Here is a 22,111-nt window from a genome sequence, read left to right as displayed (position 1 = left end):
CACTACCTTCCCATCGGCCCCACTCCTCTCCTTTGGCTCCCATTGCTCTCCACCTGGCCCCATTGCTCTCCCATTGGCCCCATAGCTCTCCCATCAGCCCCACTGCCCTCCCATTGTCCCCATTATTCTCCTCTGGCTCCCATTGCTCTCCTCCTGGCCCCACTGCTCTCCCATTGTCCCCATTGCCCTCCCATTGTCCCCATTGCCCTCCCATTGTTCCCATAGCTCTCCCATTGTCCCCACTGCTCTCCCATTGGCCCCATTGCTCTCTTCTTGGCCCCATTGCTCTTCCATCAGCCCCATTGCTCTCCTGCTGGCTCCATCGCTCTCCTACCAGCCCCACTGCCATCCCATCAACCCCATTGCTCTCCCATTGGCCCCATTGCTCTCCTCTGGCTCCCACTGCTCTCTTCTTGACCCCATAGCTCTCCCATTGGCCCCGTTGCTCTCCCATTGACCCCATTGCTCTCCCATCAGCCCCACTGCCCTCCCATTGTTCCCATTGCTCTCTTCTTGGCCCCATAGCTCTCTCATCAGCCCCATAGCTCTCCCATTGACCCCATTGCTCTCCCATTGTCCCCATTGCTCTCCCATCAGCCCCACTGCCCTCCCATTGTTCCCATTGCTCTCCTCCTGGCCCCACTGCTCTCCCATTGGCCCCATTGGTCTCCTCCTGGCCCCATTGCCCTCCCATTGTCCCCATTGCCCTCCCATTGTCCCCATTGCCCTCCCATTGTTTCCATTGCCCTCCCATTGGCCCCATTGCTCTCTTCTTGGCCCCATTGCTCTCCCATCAGCCCCACTGCTCTCCCATTGTCCCCATTGCTCTCCCATCAGCCCCATTGCTCTCCCATTGGCCCCACTGCTCTCCCATCAGCCCCACTGCTCTCCCATTGTCCCCATTGCTCTCCTCCTGGCCCCATTGCTCTCCCATTGGCCCCATTGCTCTCTTCTTGGCCCCATTGCTCTTCCATCAGCCCCATTGCCCTCCTGCTGGCCCCATCGCTCTCCTACCAGCCCCACTGCCATCCCCTTTTCCCCATATCTTTCCCATTGTTCCTATCACCCCCCTACCAGCCCCACTGCTCTCCCGGCCCCATTCCCTACAGGACACAACCACCCCCTGCCCCTCATCCTCCTTCCCAGCACCTCATGGGTGGCACGGCTGATCCCACAGCAGCCCTCAACCCCCCCCTCCCCCCCACACATCTCAGCCCCACAGCAGCTCAGGATTTGCAACCAACAGCAGCTGCAAATTCTCCGTGCATCACAAACACAGCCTGCAACCCCCGGAGTCCCCGGGGTGCCCTGCAGGAGCTCTGTGCTAACGGGGTCAGGAGCTGCCATTTAGGGAAACGAGGGGGGAGGGGGGAGGGGGGAATATCTGCCGATCCCAAAGGTGGTGGCACAGCGGGTGGGAGGCAGCAGTGGGGGTTGTGCCACGTGCAGGGCTTTGGGAATGGCTGCGGGAGCTGGGGGTGGGGGCTGTGGGGTGGGGGATGTGGGGTGGGGGCTGTGGGGTGGGAGATGTCACAGGGAGAGGAGTGAAGTTCTGCTGCTCGAAGGTCCGCCCAGGGAAGGTGGAAAGTGTGACTTCCTCCTCGCCTTCCTCCTCTCCTCTTCTTCCTCCTCATCTTCCTCCTCCCCTCTCTCCTCTCCTCTCCTCTCCTCTCCTCTCCTCTCCTCTCCTCTCCTCTCCTCTCCTCTCCTCTCCTCTCCTCTCCTCTCCTCTCCTCTCCTCTCCTCTCCTCTCCTCTCCTCTCCTCTCCTCTCCTCTCCTCTCCTCTCCTCTCCTCTCCTCTCCTCTCCTCTCCCTCTCCTTCCTCTTTATCTGCCTCCTCTCCTCCCTCCTCTCCTTTTTCCTCATCTTCCTCCTCTTCTTCCTCCTCTTCTTCCTCCTCTTCTTCCTCCTCTTCTTCCTCCTCACCTCTCTCCTGTTCTCACCTTCCGCCTCATCTTCCTCCTCTTCTTCCTCCTCATTTTCCTCCTCACCTCTCTTCTCTCCTCACCTTCCTCCTCTCCTTCCTGTTTATCTGCCTCCTCTCCTCCCTCCTCTCCTTTTTCCTCTTCTTCCTCCTCACCTCTCTCCTATTCTCACCTTCCTCTTCATCTTCCTCCTCTTCTTCTTCCTCATCTTCCCCCTCACCTCACTCCACTCCCCACCTTCCTCCTTGCCTTCTTCCTCTCCTCCCTCCTCTCCTTCTTCCTTTTCTTCCTCCTCACGTCTCTCCTGTCTCACCTTCCTCCTCACCCTCCTCCTTTCTTCTCCTTCCTCCTCATCTTCCTCCTCTTCTTCCTCATCTTCCTCCCCTTCTTCCTCCTTATCTTCCTCCTCACCTCTTTCCTCTACTCACCTCCCTCCTCTCCTTCTTCCTCTCCTTCCTCTTTACCATCCCCCTCACCTTCCTCCTTGCCTTCCTCCTCTCCTCCCTCCTCTCCTTCCTCTTCTTCCTCCACACCTCCCTCCTGTTCTCACCTTCCTCCTCATCTTCCTCCTCTTATTCCTCCGTGCCTTCCTCTTCACCTTCCTCCTTCCCTTTCTCCTTTCCTCTTCTCCTTCCTCCTCATCTTCTTTCATCATCTTCCTCCTCTCCTTCCTCTTTACCATCCTCCTCATCTTCCTCCTCTTACCCCTCCTCTCCTTCCTCCTCACCTCTCTCCTCTCCTCACTTTCCTCCTCACCTTCCTCCTCATCTTCTTCCTCTCCTCTTCTCCCTCCTGTCGTCTCCTTCCTCTTCATCTTCCTTCATTACCTTCCTTCTCTCCTTCCTCTTTACCTTCCTCCTCACCTCTCTCCTCTCCTTCCCCTCTACCTTCCTCTTCCTCCTTGCCTTCCTCCTCTCCCCTTCTCCCTCCTCTTTTTCCTCCTCATCTTCCTCCTCTTATTCCTCCTCCTCTCCTTCCTCACTTCTCTCCTGCTCTATTCTTCCTCCTCACCTTCCTCCTTGCCTTCCTCCTCACCCTTCTCCTCCTTTCTTCATCTTCCTCCTCGCCTTCCTCCTCTCCTTCCTCCTTTCCTCTTCCCCCTCCTCTCCCTCCTCATCTTCCTTTGTCATCTTTCTCCTCTCCTTCCTCTTCACCTCCCTCCTCTTCTTCCTCCTCATCTCTCTCCTCTCCTCACCTTCATCCTCTCCTTCCCCTCTACCTTCCTCTTCCTCCTTGCCTTCCTCCTCTCCTCTTCTCCCTCCTCTTTTTCCTCATCTTCCTCCTCTTCTTCCTCCTCCTCCTCTTCTTCCTCACCTCTCTCCTATTCTCTCCTTCCTCCTCACCTTCCTCCTTTCCTCTCCTCTCTCCTCTCCTTCCTCATCTTCCTTCACCTTTCTCCTCTCCTTCCTCTTTACCTCCCTCCTCTTCTTCCTCCTTATCTCTTTCTCCTCGCCTTCCTCCTCTCCTTCCCCTCTACCTTCACCTTCCTCCTCTTCCTCCTCTCCTTCCTCCTCTTCTTCCTCCTCTCCTTCCTCTTCACCTCACCTTTCTCCTCCTCTCCTTTCCTTTCCTCTCCTTTTCTTTTCTTTCCTCCTCATCTTCCTCCACTTCTTCCTCCTCCTCTCCTCTCCTCTCCTCTCCTCTCCTCTCCTCTCCTCTCCTCTCCTCTCCTCTCCTCTCCTCTCCTCTCCTCTCCTCTCCTCTCCTCTCCTCTCCTCTCCTCTCCTCTCCTCTCCTCTCCTCTCCTTCCATTAATTTCCTCTCCTCTCCTCTCCTCTCCTCTCCTCTCCTCTCCTCTCCTCTCCTCTCCTCTCCTCTCCTCTCCTCTCCTCTCCTCTCCTCTCCTCTCCTCTCCTCTCCTCTCCTCTCCTCTCCTCTCCTCTCCTCTCCTCTCCTCTCCTCTCCTCTCCTCTCCTCTCCTCTCCTCTCCTCTCCTCCTTTCCTCCCCCCTCCTTCCTCCCCTCCCTCCCCCTCCCCTCCCTCCCCACCATCTCAGCCCACCTATATGGACGCAGAGCAGACGTGGGGACGCGGCGTTGTGACAGCACCCCAAACATCTCCCCACACCCACAGGCAGAGCTCCCACGCACCTCACAGCTCCCACTCGCACCCCAACCTCCCCCCCTCTCCTTCCTCCCCCCCGCAGCGACAGCAGCACGGTGGTCTCAACCCCCCCCCCGGCTGACGGAACCAGCACTGCCAGCTCAGCCCCTCTCCCACATGTCACAGCATCACCCTGCCCCACTCCCACGGCCGTTCCTCCCCCCAACCCTCACAGGGTCGCCCCACATCGCACCCACAGCCCCTTCCCCTTCGGCTGGGATCCCCGCCCCCCACGCAGACCCCCGGAATTGTTGAGGAGGTGACGGGTGGTGGGTTGGGATGCGGGGGTGGCTCTCAGCCTCGTGCTGCAGGAATCGCTATTCAGAGGCCTGAGCAGCGCATGGCAAAGTCAGCCGGCCGCCCGGCTGCGCCCCCCCCCCCCCCCAACCTTCAGATCGGGATGATGCTCAAACCCACCTCAAATGGGGCGACTTGGGGGGGCTCGGGGGCCGCTTCTCATCACCCAGCCGCCAAACGATGGCAACTTTGCCGTGCCTCCTTTCTCCCTGCTGCCTCATCCAGCATCACCCCCCGGAGCACTCATCGCCCCCCGGAGCATCCTTTATGCAGCATCACCCCCAGAGCATCACTGCCTCCCCCCTCCCACCCCCCCACCGTGAGCATCCTTCCCTCCCCGCTCTGCCCCCCATCCATCCATCCATCCCCCCCTGCTAACGAGAACTCACAGGTCAGACGCAGCCGCCGCCTGGTACGGTTGGCTCCGGCAGAGGATGGAGTGTCCGCAACCCTGCCCCATAGCTCCGCATGCTTCGGCAGCTCAACCAAGCGGGATGCGGCTCGGTTGCGGGAAGCTGCGGGGATCAGTGCTCGGCGAGGTGCTTTCAGCTGCTGTCACCCAGCCCGATGCAGCGCGCCGAGGCGTGCGGGGGGGGGGGGAGCGGGGGGGAGGAGGGCGGGGAGCGGGGGGGCTCTGATTGACGGCTCCGCTGCGGCTCCGCTACGTTGGGCGGGGGGCGAGGCGCTCCCCCGGAGGTACCGAACGGGTCCCCAACTGCCGCCCGATGCCGCCCGAAGAGCGCGGCGCCCGGCAGAGCCCGCAGCTCCGCGCCGCTCCGTGTCGCTGCGGCCTTTGTCTGCCGGGGCGCTCCTTCGCGCTGCCCGCATAGGCGCTACTCGAGCCCCACCGTGGGGCTGAGAGCCCGGCTGAGAGACAGGGCTGAGATGTGATGTGGGGAGAGGCGTCGGGGATCACCAGGCGTGTGGGAGGGTTTAGCAATCATAGAATCGCAGAATCAATGGCTTGGGTTGGAAGGGACCTCAAGGATCACGAATCTCCAACCCCCCACCAATGCAGGGCCACCAACCTCCACATTTCAGAGCAGCCCAGGCTGCCCAGGGCCCCATCCAACCTGGCCTTGAACACCTCCAGGGATGGACGGGGATCCACAGCCTCTCTGGGCAGCTGTTCCAGCACCTCACCACTCTCACAGCAAACAACTTCCCCCTCACATCCAACTGAAATCTGCCCTCCCTCAACTTCAAACCATTTCCCCTTGTCCTGCTGTTATCTCCCCTTTCCAAGAGCTGACTCCCCTCCTGTCTGTAGGCTCCCTTTAGGTACTGAAAGGCTGCAATGAGGTCATCCCGCAGCCTTCTCTTCTCCAGGCTGAACAAGCCCAGCTCCCTCAGCCTGTCTTTGTAGTGGAGGTGCTGCAGCCCCCTGATCATCTTTGTGGCTCCTCTGGACCCTCTCCAACAGCTCCCTGTCTTTCTTGTACTGGGGGCTCCAGACCTGGACGCAGTGCTGCAGATGGGGCCTCACAAGAGGGACAATCCATTGGCATTGGGTGGCACAGAACCCGCAGGGAGGTTTGGATCTGGTGTGGGGACATCAGGAAGCAGCCGGCACACACGAAGGGTTTGGTTTTAGGTGCATCCCCAGACCCACAGCAATGCTCTCGACCTGATGGGCTCCGTTGGGCAGCATTGAATCCTGACATCAGGTGGAGCTAATCAAGGGCCACAGCCCTAACGAAGAGGAGGAGGCTGCTGGTGGCTCCTTGCTTCGGGCTGCTGCGGATAGCAGAAGTTCACATGGCACCATAGAAGCCAGTGGGGAGAAAGAAGAGAGAGCTTTCCATTGAGTGCCTCAGTGCAGCTCCATCCCAACCCCACAGCCAGGACTGGGAGAGCAGCACTGAATACGAAGGGATTGGCACTGAAATCACAGCATGACAGAACGGCCTGGGTTGCAAAGGAGCACAATGCTCATCCACTTCCAACCCCCTGCTGTGTGCAGGGTCACCAACCAGCAGCCCAGGCTGCCCAGAGCCACATCCAGCCTGGCCTTGGATGCCTGCAGGGATGGGGCATCCACAGCCTCCTTGGGCAACCTGTTCCACTGCGTTCCAACCTCAATGGCCAACATCCATCACCTCCATTGGCCACGGAGGGGGAAACAAGTTTACACCAATGGGGTCTTGAACAAATTTGACCCTATTGAGGACGGTTGCCCTCTCTCCTTCCATTCCCAGCTGTGGGGTCACAGCCATCCCCATGTTCTCTGCGTGAGCTCTGTGGGATTTGTGAGTTCCTACAGAGCGGCCGCGCTCCGAGCCGCTGATGTGATTTCATTTCTCTGTATCCATCGTTATTATTTTTATTATTGCCGTCGTTATTTCTGGGTTGTTGGTCCTCGATTTCCTGTCACCAGCCTGGATGGTGGGGGAGAAAGGAGGGGGGAGGGATGGAGGGGTGGAGGGATGGAGGGAGAGATGGAGGGATGCAGGGAGGAAGGGAGGGATGGATGGATGGAGGGATGGAGGGAGGGAGAGAGGGATGGAGGGATGCAGGGAGGGATGGAAGGATGGATGGAAGGATGGAGGGATGGAGGAATGGATGGAGGGACGGAGGGATGCAGGGAGGGATGGAGGGATGGAGGGAGGGACGGAGGGATGGGGGATGGATGGAGGGATGGATGGAGGGAGGGATGGAGGGATGCAGGGAGGGATGGAAGGATGGAGGGATGGGGGGAAGGATGGAGGGATGGATGGAGGGATTGATGGATGGATGGAAAGATGGAGGGATGGAGGGATGGATGGAGGGATGGAAGGAGAGATGGAGGGAGGGAGGGATGGATGGATGGAGGATTGATGGATGGAGGATGGATGGATGGAGGATGGAGGGAGCGATGGACGGATGGAGGGAGGGCTGGAGGGATGGGGGAATGGATGGAGGGATGGATGGATGGAAGGATGGAGGGATGGATGGAGAGATGGAGGCATGGCTGGCTGGCTGGAGGTGCAGACACTCCCCGTCCCAGCCCTGGCAGTGCTGCTGCCCCCCCACACACACTTCACACCTCTCCACACGCCGCCAGACTTTCCATTTCTCTCCATTCCTCCGCTCCTTTGGACGTGCAGACGAGGCAGAGAGCAGACCCTGCCATCACATCTGCCGGGTCTGCATCCTGCAGTAGGGCTGGGCGTGGAGCAGCGTGCTGCGGCGTGCAAGCGGCCCTCATGCAACCCCCTGCAACCTCGTGCAAAACAACCCCACGGCGTGCAAACCCTGCAGTATTTCATCCAGGCAAACCCTGCAGCCTGCAAACCCTGCAACGCAACCCGGAGCACGCTCACCCCGCATGCCAGATCCGGCCTTGGGATGGCATCTGTGCAAGCAAACACCCCGCAGGCCATTCCCAGTTCCCCAGAAGAGCCGTTTCCCACGCTTGTTTATCCCAAATCCCCAAGTGGAGCCGATCTGGCACAGCTCATGGGATGGGTGGGAAGGACACGAAGGAATTCCGACCCGACCCTACAGTCCTCAGTGGGACCCAACCCATCCAAATCCCACCTCCCAAAGCTTTGGGTCGTGTTTCTGCAGCACCCAGCACTGTGCTCCCATTTCTGTGCCCCACGTGGCTCCATTTGCAGCCGTGCAACCCCACATCTACACCCAGCTGCACCCACGCAGCCCCACGCTCGCACCCCGCTCAGTCCTTCTGCACCCCGTGGAATCCATTTGGACCCTATAAGGTCCATCTGCAACCCCATGGAATCCATTTGGACCCCACGTGATCTGGTCTGCACCCCACACAGCCCATCTGCGCCCCATGAAATCCATCTGCACCCTACGAAACCCATCTGCACCCTATGAAACCCATCTGCACCCTATACAACTCATCAGCACCCTATGAAATCCATCTGCACCCTATAAGGTCCACCTGTGCCCTATGCAACCCATCAGCACCCTATGAAACCCATCTGTGCCCTATAAGGTCCATCTGCACCCTATGCAACCCATCAGCACTCTATGCAACCCATCTGCACCCTATAAGGTCCACCTGTGCCCTATACAACCCATCAGCACCCTATGAAACCCATCTGCACCCTATACAACCCATCAGCACCCCATGAAGCCCATCTGCACCCTATAAGGTCCATCTGCACCCTATGAAACCCATCTGCACCCTATAAGGTCCATCTGCACCCTACACAGTCCACCTGCACCCTATGAAACTCATCAGCACCCTATGAAACCCATCAGTGCCCTATAAGGTCCACCTGTGCCCTATGCAACCCATCAGCACCCTATGAAACCCATCTGCACCCTATACAACCCATCAGCACCCTATGAAACCCATCTGCACCCTATAAGGTCCATCTGCACCCTATGAAACCCATCTGCACCCTATAAGGTCCATCTGCACCCTACACAGTCCACCTGCACCCTATGAAACTCATCAGCACCCTATGAAACCCATCTGTGCCCTATAAGGTCCACCTGTGCCCTATGCAACCCATCAGCACCCTATACAACCCATCAGCACCCCATGAAGCCCATCTGTGCCCTGTAAGGTCCATCTGCACCCTATGCAACCCATCAGCACCCTATGAAACCCATCTGCACCCTATAAGGTCCACCTGCACCCTATACAACCCATCAGCACCCTATGAAACCCATCTGCACCCTATAAGGTCCACCTGCACCCTATACAACCCATCAGCACCCTATGAAACCCTTCTGCACCCTATAAGGTCCATCAGCACCCTATGAAACCCATCAGCACCCTATGAAACCCATCTGCACCCTATACAACCCATCAGCACCCTATGAAACCCATCTGCACCCTATAAGGTCAATCTGCACCCTACACAGTCCACCTGCACCCTATGAAACCCATCTGTGCCCTATAAGGTCCACCTGTGCCCGATACAACCCATCAGCACCCATCACAGCCCCACATCAGCACCCACTGCAGCCCCACATCAGCACCCACTGCAGCCCCACATCAGCACCCATCACAGCCCCACATCGGCACCCATCACAGCCCCATAGTGGCACCCATCGCAGCCCCACATCAGCACCCACTGCAGCCCCATAATGGCACCCACTGAAGCTCCATATCAGCATCCATCGCAGCCCCACATCAGCACACATCACAGCCCCATAGTGGCACCCATTGAAGCTCCATATCAGCACCCATCGCAGCCCCACATCAGCACCCATCACAGTTCCATATGGGCACCCATCACAGCCCCACATCAGCACACATCACAGCCCCACATCAGCACCCATTGCAGCCCCACATCTGCACCCATCACAGCCCCACATCAGCACCCACTGCAGCCCCATAATGACACCCACTGAAGCTCCATATCAGCACCCATCACAGCCCCACATCTGCACCCATTGCAGCCCCACATCAGCACCCATCACAGCCCCACATCAGCACCCACTGCAGCCCCATAATGGCACCCACTGAAGCTCCATATCAGCACCCATCGCAGCCCCACATCAGCACCCATTGCAGCCCCACATCTGCACCCATCGCAGCCCCACATCAGCACCCATCACAGCCCCACATCTGCACCCATCGCAGCCCCATATCAGCACCCACTGCAGCCCCATATTGGCACCCATTGAAGCTCCACATCAGCACCCATCGCAGCCCCACATCAGCACCCATCACAGCCCCACATTGGCACCCATCGCAGCCCCATAGTGGCACCCATCGCAGCCCTATATGGGCATCCATCACAGCCCCACATCAGCACCCATCGCAGCCCCACGTGGGCCCCCCACCCCATCTCCAAGAGGTCAGCTGTGCCCCTTAATGCCATGGGATGCCTGGGGTGCCCCCACAACCCCCACCGTACCCCCAAAAGACCCCCACCCTCCCCCTGCGCCCCCACCCTCGCCCTGCACCCATCCCCGTGCGCAGATCCACTCCCTCCCTGCTGGCAGCGCTGGGTGCTGATAGGGACGCGGTGCAATTCCTGCCCCCGTGCACAGAATGGGGCCGAGGGCTGCAGCAGAGCAGCACCCAAAGCCAGTGGAGATGCGGGCAACGATAGACAGCGGTGTGCCTTGCAATTAACAGCCCAGCCTGACGAGCAGCCCTCGGGGCTGAGCATCCCTGTGACGGAGCATCCCGGCCCCATTCCAATGCCATTCCCATTTCCATCCCATTCCCATTTCCATCCCATCCCATCCCACACCCATCTCTATCCGATCCCCATTTTCACCCCACTCCCATTCCCATCCCATCCCCATTCCCATCCCATTCTCATTTCCATCCCATTCCCACTCCAATTCCAGTCCCATTTCCATCCCATCCCCATTTCCATCCCACTCCCATTTCCACCCCATCCCCATTTCCATCCCAATCCAATTCCCGTCCCCATTTCCATCCCACTCCCATTTCCATCCCATTCCCATTCCCATCTCCACCCCAGTCCCATTGCCATCCCAGTCCAATTCCCATCCCCATTTCCATCTCAGTCCCATCTCCATCCCATTCCCATTCCCATCCCAATGCCATTTCCATCCCATTCCAACTCCAATCCCATTCCCAATCCCATCCAAGTCCAATTCCCATCCCACTCCCATTTCCATCCCATTCTCACTCCAATCCCATTCCCATCTCCACCCCAGTCCCACTCCCATCCCATCCCCATCCCCATTTCCACCCCACTCCCATTCCCATCCCATCCCATCCCCATTCCCATTTCCATCCCATTCCCATTTCCATCCCATTCCCATCCCAGTCCAATTCCCATCCCACTCCCATTTCCATCCCATTCCCACGCCAATCCCATTCCCATGCCATCCCCATTCCCACTCCCACCCCAATCCCATTCCTATCCCCCTCCCATTTCCACCCCTTTCCCGTTTCCACCTCAGTCCCATTTCCATCCCAGTGGAATGGGGTGGGAATGGGAATGGGGTGGGAATGGGATGGGATCAGGACTGGGATCGGGATCAGATGGGGATGGAGATGGGGATGAGGATATGGGATGGGGATGGGATGGGGATATGGGATGGATGGGATGGGATGGGACGGGGTGGGGATATAGGATGGATTGGATGGGATGGGATGGGGATGAGGATATGGGATGGAGATGGGATGGGCATATGGAATGGATAGGATGGGATGGGATTGGGATGGGATTGGGATCAGGATGGAATGCAGATGGGGATGGGGATGAGATGGGATGGGATGGGGATTGGATTGGGATGGGATGGGATATGAGATGGGGATGGGGATAGGATGGGATGGAGATATGGGATGGATGGGATGGGATGGGATGGGATGGGATGGGATGGGATGGGATGGGATGGGATGGGATGGGATGGGATGGGATGGGGATGGGAGGGGATGGGATGGGATGGGGATGGGAGGGGATGGGATGGGATGGGATGGGATGGGATGGGATGGGATGGGATGGGATGGGATGGGATGGGATGGGAGCAGTGGCTGTGGATATCTTCACAGCCCAGCAGCTCCCGCTGTGCCCCAAATCCCCCGTGGAGCCCGGAGGTGGCAGAGCAGCATTAGGAGGCGGCCGATCCCGGCTCTGGGGACAAATCCCACACACGGCCCCAAAGCACTGCGGCTCTCCCAGCCCGACCCCATCTGGCAGCCGGGCCTTACGGGGTTCACGGCTCATTGAGTTCGCAGCCAGCCCTGCTACTGAGCCGGCACGCATGGGGTGCGCTGACCCCATAACTGGGCTGACCCCATAACTGGGCTGACCCCATAGCTGGGCTAACCCCATAACTGGGCTAACCCCATAACTGGGCTGACCACATAGTTGGGCTGACCCCATAACTGGGCTGACCTCATGGCTGACCCCATAACTGGGCTGACCCCATAACTGGGCTGACCTCATGGCTGACCCCATAACTGGACTGACCCCATAGCTGGGCTGACCTCATGGCTGACCCCATAACTGGACTGACCCCATAACTGGGCTAACCCCATAACTGGGCTAATCCCATAGCTGGGCTGATCTCATGGCTGACCCCATAACTGGGCTGACCCCATAACTGGGCTGACCCCATAACTGAACTGACCTCATGGCTGACCCCATAACTAGGCTGACCCCATAGCTGGGCTGACCCCATAGCTGGGCTGACCTCATGGTTGACTCCATAACTGGGCTGACCCCACAGCTGGGCTGATCTCATGGTTGACTCCATAACTGGGCTGACCCCACAGCTGGGCTGACCCCACAACACTGTTGACCCCATAACTCTGCTGACCCCATAGATGGGCTGACCCTATGGCTGGGTTGACCCTATGAGTGTGCTGACCTGTAACTGGACTGACCCCATAGCTGGGTTGACCTCATAGCTCTGCTGACCCCATAGATGGGCTGACCCCATATCTGAGCTGACCCCATATCTGAGCTGACCCCATAACTGGGCTGACCCCGTATCTGAGCTGACCCCATAGTTCTGTTGACCCCATAACTGGGCTGACCCCATAGCTGGGCTGACCCTATGGGTGGGCTGACCCCATAGCAAATATCGCACCTCCATGCATTGCACCTCCATCCATTGCATCCCAGCACGTTGCACCTTTGCATGTCCACCTCCATGCATTGCACCCCCATCTCTGCACCTTCATCTTTGCACCTCCATCCACTGCACCTCCACCCGTTGCACCTCCATGCACTGCACCCCTATCTGCTGCACTCCCACCCGTTGCACCTCCACTCATTGCATCCCAGCACGTTGCACCTTTGCACATTTCATCTCCATGCATTGCACCTCCATGCATTGCACCTCCATCTTTGCACCTCCACTTATTGCACCACCATGCACTGCACCTCTGCACATTGCACCTCCATGCATTGCACCCCTATCTGCTGCACCTCCATGCATTGCATGTGCATCCACTGCACCTCTGCACGTTGCACCCATTGCACCCCCAGCCCCCTCCTCACCCCCACAGCAGCGCAGCACATCCCAACCCCCCCCCTTCACCCCCACCATCCCCTCCCCCCCCCCTTCCCCCCCCCTCCCCCATCATTGCTGAGCAGCTGGGAGCCGTTTGCAAATCGCTCCGCGATCCATCAGCGCCCACAGGAGGCGGCGCGGCGCCTCCGCAGCTCCACAAATAGAAGCGAAGCTTTGCAACGGGAACGAACGGCCGTGCAAAGCCGTGCAAAGCCGTGCAACGCCGTGCAACGCCGTGCAACGCCGTGCAAAGCCGTGCGACCCCCTTTGCACACAGCAAAACCCGTGGGCAGCTGCAAACTGACCCCGAGCCAAAGGGTTTTGCAAAACCCGCCCAGCCCACGTGCAAGAGCCGAAGCCACGTGCAAAGCCGGAGCACGCGGTGCAATGGGCGGCGTGCACGTGCAGCGCCCGGGTGGGCGTGCAAACGGCAAAGCCACGTGCAAGCTCCGCACGCGAAAAAAACACACGCGCGCACACGGAGCACGTTGCAAACGTGCTGCAGGACGCACGGGGGAAATGCGAACTGCAAATGCACGTGCACGCTCTGCAGGCTGCAAGTGCAACTGCAAACCACAAAGCCAGGTGCAAAACCGGAGCTCGGGTTGCAAACACCCTGCAGACCCCAAACGCAGCTGCAAACCCCAAGCATGCATTGCAATCATTGTGCAAAACCCAAAGAGCAGCTGCAAACCCCAAACCCAGTTGCAAACCCAGAGCTCAGGTTGCAAACACCCTGCAGACCCCAGAATGCAGCTGCAAACCCCAAACCCAGTTGCAAACATTGCAAACACCCTGCAGCCCCCAAATTGCACCTACAAACCCCAAACCCAGGTGCAAATCCCAAGCATGCATTTGCAAACACTGTGCAAAACCCAAATTGCAGCTGCAAACCCCAAACCCAGTTGCAAACATTGCAAACACCTGCAGACCCCAAATTCCACCTGCAAACCCCAAACCCAGCTGCAAATCCCAAGCATGCATTGCAAACAGTGTGCAAAACCCAAAGAGCACCTGCAAACCCCAAAATGCAGCAGCAAACCCAGAGCTCAGGTTGCAAACACCCTGCAGACCCCAAACGCAGCTGCAAACCCCAAACCCAGGTGCAAATCCCAAACATGCATTGCAAACACTGTGCAAAATCCAAAGAGCACCTGCAAACCCCAAAATGCAGCAGCAAACCCAGAGCTCAGGTTGCAAACACCCTGCAAACCCAAATTGCAGCTGCAAACCCCAAACCCAGGTGCAAACCCTGCAAGCACCCTGCAGACCCCAAATGCACCTGCAAACCCCAAACCCAGCTGCAAATCCCAAGCATGCATTTGCAAACACTGTGCAAAACCCAAAAAGCACCTGCAAACCCCAAAATGCAGCTGCAAACCCAGAGCTCGGGTTGCAAACAACCTGCAAACCCCAAAATGCAGCTGCAAACCCCAAACCCAGTTGCAAACACCGTGCAAACACCCTGCAGACCACAAAATGCAGCTGCAAGCCCCAAACCCAGCTGCAAATCCCAAGCATGCATTGCAAACACTGTGCAGAACCCAAAGAGCAGCTGCAAACCCCAAACCCAGTTGCAAACCCAGAGCTCAGGTTGCAAACACCCTGCAGACCCCAGAATGCAGCTGCAAACCCCAAACCCAGGTGCAAACATTGCAAGCACCCTGCAGACCCCAAACGCAGCTGCAAAGCCCAAACCCAGCTGCAAATCCCAAGCATGCATTGCAAACACTGTGCAAAACCCACAGAGCACCTGCAAACCCCAAACCCATCTGCAAACCCAGAGCTCAGGTTGCAAACACCCTGCAGCCCCCAAAATGCAGCTGCAAACCCCAAACCCATTTGCAACCCCCCCCTTTGCACACACTGCAAACAACCCACGCCATCCTGCAGCAGTTTAATGCCAGCATTGCACAGCATGGAGCTCCTGCAACCCCCCAACCCCCCCCAAATCCCACCCCCCCCCCCCATCCCATATAGGGCGGCCCCGTCCCATATAGGGCAGCCCCATCCCACCCCATAGAAGCCCTATGGAGAGCTCTGTGGGTTTTGCCCCACTGCTGTGGGTCCGCCTGATGAAACCTGGATGGGGGATGGGGGTGGGGGGGGGAACAAAAACTGCTTTGGGATTGCTGGCATTCCACCCCATTTATCCCCCATATATCCCCCCCTATACCCCATATCCCTCCCCACACCCTATATCCCACCCCATACCCCATATATCCCCCACCCCATACCCCATATCCCCCATATCCCCCCCAATACCCCATATCCCACCCCATACCCCATATATCCCCCACCCCATACCCCATATCCCCCATATCCCCCCCAATACCCCATATCCCACCCCATACCCCATATATCCCCCCCAATACCCCATATGCCCCCCCATACACCATATTCCCCCCCATCCCCTATATCCTCCCCATCCCCCATATCCTCCCCCATCCCCTATATCCCACCCCATACCCCATCTATCCCCCAATACCCCATATATCCCCCCCATATCCCCCTACCCCCCATATTCCCCTCATTACCCCATATATCCCCCCCCCAATAACCCACATCCCCCATATCCCCTCCCATCCCCTATATCCCACCCCATACCCCATATATCCCACCCTATACCCCATATCCTCCCCCATACCCCATATCCCCCCCCAATACCCCATATCCCCCATATCCCCCCCCAATACCCCATATATCCCCCCCATATTCCCCCACCCCCCATATCTCCCCAATACCCCATATATCCCCCCCTTATACCCCATATCCCCCATATCCCCCACCAATATCCCATATCCCACCCCATACCCCATATATCCCCCCCATACCATATATCCCCCCTATCCCCCATATATCCCCCATATATCCCCCCCATCCCCCATATCCCCCCCCCATACCCCATATCCCACCCCAAACCCCCTATATCCAACCCCATACCCCATATATCCCCCCCAATACCCCATATGGCAATCTATGGGGCCTTATAGGGCAGACTATGGGGCCATATAGGGCAATCTATGGGGCCATATAGGGCGAACTATGGGGCCTTATAGGGCAGATTATGGGGCCATATAGGGCAGTCTATGGGGGCATATAGGGTGATCTATGGGGCCATATAGGGCAATTTATGGGGCCTTATAGGGCCATCTATGGGGCCATATAGGGCAGATTATGGGGCCATATAGAGCGGTCTATGGGGCCATATAGGGCAATCCATGGGGCCATATAGGGCCATCTATGGGGCCTTATAGGGCAGTGTATGGGGCCATATAGGGCAGTCTATGGGGCCATATAGGGCCATCTATGGGGCCATATAGGGCAGACTATGGGGCCATATAGGGCCATCTATGGGGCCTTATAGGGCAGACTATGGGGCCATACAGGGTGGACTATGGGGTCATATAGGGCGGTTTATGGGGCCATATAGGGCAGTGTATGGGGCCATATAGGGCAATCCATGGGGCCATATAGGGCGATCTATGGGGCCATATAGGGTGATCTATGGGGCCATATAGGGCGATCTATGGGGCCATATAGGGCCGCCCCACTCACGCTGTCGGGGCGGCGCAGGCGGATGAGGGGGGCGGAACTGAGCCGGGCCTCCGCGGGGCGACGCGACGGGCGACCAATCAGAGAGTGGGACGGCCAGAGAGCGCCGCCCGTCTGCCAATGGGAGCGCGGGATGGGGAGAGGGGGGCGGGAATAGGGAAATGAGGTGGGAAGGGGGGTGTGGGGTCATATTGGGGTTTTGGGGTGGGAATGGGGTTATGGGGTCGCAGGGGGGGTTTGGGGTCATATTGGGGTTATGGGGTCACATTGGGTTATGGGGTGGAAATGGGGTTATGGGGTGGCATTGGGTTATGGGGTGGAAATGGGGTTATGGAGTCGCACGGGGCTATAGGGTCATATTGGGGTTATGGGGTCATATTGTGGTTGTGGGTGGGAATGGGGTTATGGGGTCACATTGGGTTATGGGGTCACACTTGGGTTATGGGGTCATATTGGGTTCTGGGGTCATATTGGGGTTATGGGGTGGCATTGGGTTATGGGGTCACATTGGGGTTTTGGGGTGGCATTTGGGTTATGGGGTGGGAATGGGGTTATGGGGTCCCATTGGAGTTATGGGGTCACATTGGGATTCTGGGGTCCCATTGGGGTTGTGGAGTGGGAATGGAGTTATGGGGTCGCACGGGGGGGTATGAGGTCAAACTGGGGTTATGGGGTGGCATTGGGGTTATGGGGTCACATTGGGTTATGGGGTGGGAATGGGGTTATGGGGTCACACTTGGGTTATGGGGTCACATTGGGTTATGGGGTCATCTTGGGGTTATGGCGTCATATTGGGGTTGTGGGTGGGAATGGGGTTATAGGGTCACATTGGGGTTATGGGGTCATATTGGGGTTGTGGGTGGGAATGGGGTTATGTGGTCACATTGGGGTTATGGAGTCATATTGGGGTTATGGGGTGGCTTTGGGGTTATGGGGTCATATTGGGGTTATGAGGTCATATTGGGTTATGGGGTGGCATTGGGTTATGAGGTCACACGGGGGTTATGGGGTCATACTGTGGTTATGGGATCATATTGGGGTTATGGGGTGGCATTGGGGTTATGGAGTCACACGGGTTATGGGGTCTCATTGGGGTTTTGGGGTCCCATTGGGGTTTTGGGTCCCATTGGGGTTATGGGGTCCCATTGGAGTTTTGGGTTCCTATTGGGGTTTTGGGTCCCATTGGGGTTATGGGGTGGCATTGGGTTATGGGGACCCTTTGGGGTTTTGGGTCCTATTGGAATTATGGGGTGGCATTGGGTTTTGGGATCCCATTGGGGTTTGGGTTCCCATTGGGGTTATGGGGTCCCATTGGGGTTTTGGGTCCCAATGGAGTTATGGTGTGGCACTGGGGTTTTGGGACACATTGGGGTTATGGGGTGGCATTGGGTTATGGGGTCCCATTGGAGTTATGGGGTGGCATTGGGGTTTTGGGGTCCCTTTGGGGTTTTGGGGTCCTATTGGGGTTATGGGGTCACATTGGCTTATGGGGTCATATTGGGGTTATAGGGTCACATTGGGCTATGGGGTCATATTGGGGTTATGGGGTCACACTGGGGTTATGGGGTGGCATTAAGGATATGGGATTCCATTGGGGTTATGGGGTCAAATTGGGGTTATGGGGTGACTTTAGGACTATGGGGTCCCATGGGGTTTTGGGTTCCATTGGAGTTATGGGGTCCCATTGGGTTTTGGGTCCCATTGGGGTTATGGGGTCCCATTGGGTTTTGGGTCCCATTGGGGTTATGGGGTCCCATTGGGGTTATGGGGTCCCATTAGGGTTATGGGGTGGCATTGGGTTATGGGGTCCCATTGGGGTTTTGGGTCCCATTGGGGTTATGGGATCCTATTGGGGTTTTGGGGTCCCATTGGGGTTTTGGGGCACAGCTCCCACCTGCACATGCAGGAAGGTTGCAAACCACTCCCTGAGGTCGGCCTGTGTGTCACAGCACAGATACCTGTGGGGTTACGGGGTCAGCGGGGTCAACCCAGGCCCTATAGGGCTCCCCATCTATAGGGTCGGGAGGGGATAATGGGGTTTTGTGGGCTCCTGCCCCGCTCTGCTCACCATTGCTGCCTGTCGTGCTTCTCGTTCTCGTGGAACACCGTGAAACCCCAACTGCAATGGGGAGGGGGGGTGGGCAACCCTATAAGCATCCTATAGCCCTATAACCACCCTGCAGCCCTACAACCACCCTGCAGCCCTACAACCATCCCAGAACGCTACAGCCATCCTACAGCCCTACAGCCATCCCAACCCTACAGCCATCCTACAGCCCTACAACCAATCCTACAGCCCTACAACCATCCTACAGCCCTATAACCATCCTACAGCCCTACAGCCATCCCAGCCCTACAGCCATCCTACAGCCCTATAACCATCCTGCAGCCCTGCACCCATCCTAAAGCCCTACAAACATCCTAACCCTACAACAATCCTACAGCCTATAGCCATCCCAACCCTACAGACATCCTACAGCCCTACAGACATCCTACAGCCCTACAAGCCACCCCCACCCTACAGCCATCCCAACTCTACAGCCACCCCAACCCTACAACCGTCCTGCAGCCCCAAAACCATCCTATGATCCTACAGCCATACCACAGCCCTATAACCATCCTGCAACCCTATAACATTCCTGCAGCCCTACAGCCATCCTACAGTCCTACAGCCACCCCAACCCTACACCCATCCTAAAGCCCTACAAACATCTCAACTCTACAACAATCCTACAGCCCTACAATGAACCTGCAACCCTACAGCCATCCTGCAGCCCTACAACCATCCCACAGCCCTATAAACACTCCAACCCTACAACAATCCTACAGCCCTACAGCCATCCCAACCCTGCAGCCACCCCAACCCTACAGCCATCCTGCAGCCCTATTACCACCCTACAGCCCTACGGCTACGCCAACCCTACAGCCATCCCAACCTTACAACCATCCTACAGCCCTACAATGAACCTGCAACCCTACAGCCATCCTACAGCCCTACAAACATCCCAACCCTACAACAATCCTACAGCCCTACAGCCATCCCAACCCTACAACCATCCTGCAAGCCTTCCAACCATCCTGCAGCCCTACAGCCACTCCAACCCTACAAACATCCTGCAGCCTTATAACCATCCTGCAACCCTATAACCATCCTACAGTCCTACAACCATCCTACAGCCCTACAGCCATCCTACAGCCCTATAACCACCCTGCAGCCCTACAGCCATCCTGCAATCCCATAACCATCCTACAGCCATCCCAACGCTGCAGCCACCCCAAACCTACAATCATCCTGCAACCCTACAGCCATCCTGCAGCCCTACAACCATCCTGCAATCCTATAAACATCCTGCAGCCCTACAACCATCCTGCAATCCTATAAACATCCTGCAGCCCTACAACCATCCTGCAATCCTATAAACATCCTGCAGCCCTACAACCATCCCATCCCTGCAGCCATCCTGCATCCCTGCAACCATTCTGCATCACTGCAACCAGTCTGCATCATTGCAACTGTCCTGCATTAATGCAACCACCCCAGCCCTGCAGCCACCCTGCAGCAATGCAACCACCCTGCATCACTGCAACTGTTCTGCATTGCTGCAACTGTTCTGCATTGCTGCAACTGTTCTGCATTGCTGCAACCATCCCCGTGACCCTGCAGCCACCCTGCATCACTGCAACCATTCTGCAAACCTGCAGCCACCCTGCAAACCTGCAACCACCCCCATCTCCGCAATCACCCCATCCCTGCAGCCACCCTGCATCACTGCAACTGTTTTGCATCCCTGCAACGTCTCTGCAACCACCCTGCATCCCTGCAGCCACCCTGCATCCCTGCAACCATCCTGCATCCCTGCAGCCACCCTGCATCACTGCAGCCACCCTGCATCTCTGCAACCACCCCATCCCTGCAACCATCCTGCAAACCTGCAGCCACCCCCATCTCTGCATCCACCCTGCATCCCTGCAGCCATCCTGCATCCCTGCAACCATTCTGCAAACCTGCAACCTCCCCCATCTCTGCAACCACCCCCAACCATGCAACGGTTTTGCATCACTGCAATCATCCCCAACCCTGCAGCCATCCTGGAAACCTGCAGCCACCCCCATCTCTGCAACCACCCTGCATCCCTGCAACAGCCCTGCATCCCTGCAGCCATCCTGCATCACTGCAACTGTTCTGCATGTCTGCAACCACCCCCAACCCTGCAGCCACCCTGCAAACCTGCAGCCACCCCCATCTCTGCAACCACCCTGCATCCTTGTAACCACCCTGCATGCCTGCAGCCATCCTGCATCATTGCAACTCTTCTGCAAACCTGAAACCATCCCCAACCCTGCAGCCACCCTGCAACCACCCCCATCTCTGCAGTCACCCCATCCTGCAGCCACCCTGCATCCCTGCATCCACCCTGCATCCCTGCAACTGTTTTGCATCCCTGCAGCATCTCTGCAACCACCCTGCATCACTGCAACTGTTCTGCATCTCTGCAACCACCCCATCCCTGCAACCATCCTGCAAACCTGCAGCCACCCCCATCTCTGCAACCACCCTGCATCCTTGCAGCCATCCTGCATCCCTGCATCCACCCTGCATCACTGCAACTGTTTTGCATCCCTGCAGCATCTCTGCATCCACCCTGCATCCTTGCAACCATCCTGCATCCCTGCAGCCACCCTGCATCCCTGCAACCACCCTGCATCTCTCCAACCACCCCTGCATTGTTGCAACCGTCCCTGCGGTGCTGCAATGGCAGCTGGTGGCTGCATGCTGCAGGAGCTGCATCCCAGCTGCATCCCATCCCCGTCCGCTCACCAGGTTGGGGGACGGAGCTTCTTCTTCACACCAAGGTAAACACGAAGGTTCCGGACCGGCCATTCCTTCTCTGGTTTGTGGCTCTGGGGGCAAAGGGGAAAAGGAAATAGGAAAGAGGCGTGGATGGGAAGGGGAAATGGGGAGGGGAAATGGGGAGGGGAAAGAAGAAGGGGAAAGGGAAAGAGGAAAGGGAAAGAGAAATGGGAAGAGGAAGGGGAATGGGGAGGGAAAGATGGAGAGGAAGGAGTGGGGAAGGAGAAATGGGAAGGGAAAAGAAGGGGAAAAGGGAAAGGGGAAGAGGAAGGGGAGGAAGGGGAAAGAAGAAGGGGAACGGGAAGGGGAAGGGGAAGGGGAAGGGAAAGAGAAAGGGAAAGGGAAAGAGAAAAGGGAAAGGGGAAGGATAAATGGGAAGGGAAAAGAAGAAAGGGAAAAGTGAAACTGGAAAGAGAATGGGAAGAGGAAGGGGAAGGGGGAAAGGGAAAATGAAATTGGGAAGAG

The 22,111-nt window shown here is 57.4% G+C and overlaps 2 protein-coding genes across 4 annotated transcripts in view; both read right to left on the bottom strand.

The window, feature by feature from the left end:
- The window catches only part of PDE2A (phosphodiesterase 2A), a 73,010-nt gene extending 68,090 nt beyond the window's left edge, over positions 1 to 4,920 (bottom strand). The window contains exon 1 of the mRNA XM_090134200.1: positions 4,716 to 4,920. Within this exon, the coding sequence (XP_089990326.1) occupies positions 4,716 to 4,786 (71 nt within the window). The 5' untranslated portion in view covers positions 4,787 to 4,920. The remainder of the gene's footprint in view (positions 1 to 4,715) is intronic.
- A 10,271-nt stretch (positions 4,921 to 15,191) lies between these two features.
- Positions 15,192 to 22,111, bottom strand: part of ARAP1 (ArfGAP with RhoGAP domain, ankyrin repeat and PH domain 1) — a 72,067-nt gene continuing 65,147 nt past the window's right edge. For 2 of the 3 annotated variants that reach the window (XM_090134197.1, XM_090134198.1), the window contains 4 exons: positions 21,614 to 21,696; positions 18,863 to 18,913; positions 18,689 to 18,752; positions 16,176 to 16,908 (listed from right to left, as the gene is read on the bottom strand). In XM_090134197.1, coding sequence (XP_089990323.1) covers positions 16,723 to 16,908; positions 18,689 to 18,752; positions 18,863 to 18,913; positions 21,614 to 21,696 — 384 coding nt within the window. In that variant the 3' untranslated portion in view covers positions 16,176 to 16,722. Of the gene's footprint in view, positions 15,322 to 16,175; positions 16,909 to 18,688; positions 18,753 to 18,862; positions 18,914 to 21,613; positions 21,697 to 22,111 lie in introns of those variants that run through there. The other variant, XM_090134199.1, reaches the window with a different exon arrangement.

This window comes from Phasianus colchicus, chromosome 1, assembly GCF_987193195.1.
Source record: "Phasianus colchicus chromosome 1, bPhaCol1.hap1.1, whole genome shotgun sequence".
NCBI lineage: Eukaryota > Metazoa > Chordata > Aves > Galliformes > Phasianidae > Phasianus > Phasianus colchicus.
Note: the sequence above shows the minus strand (reverse complement) of the source record. Positions and strands in the feature narration are given on the sequence as shown.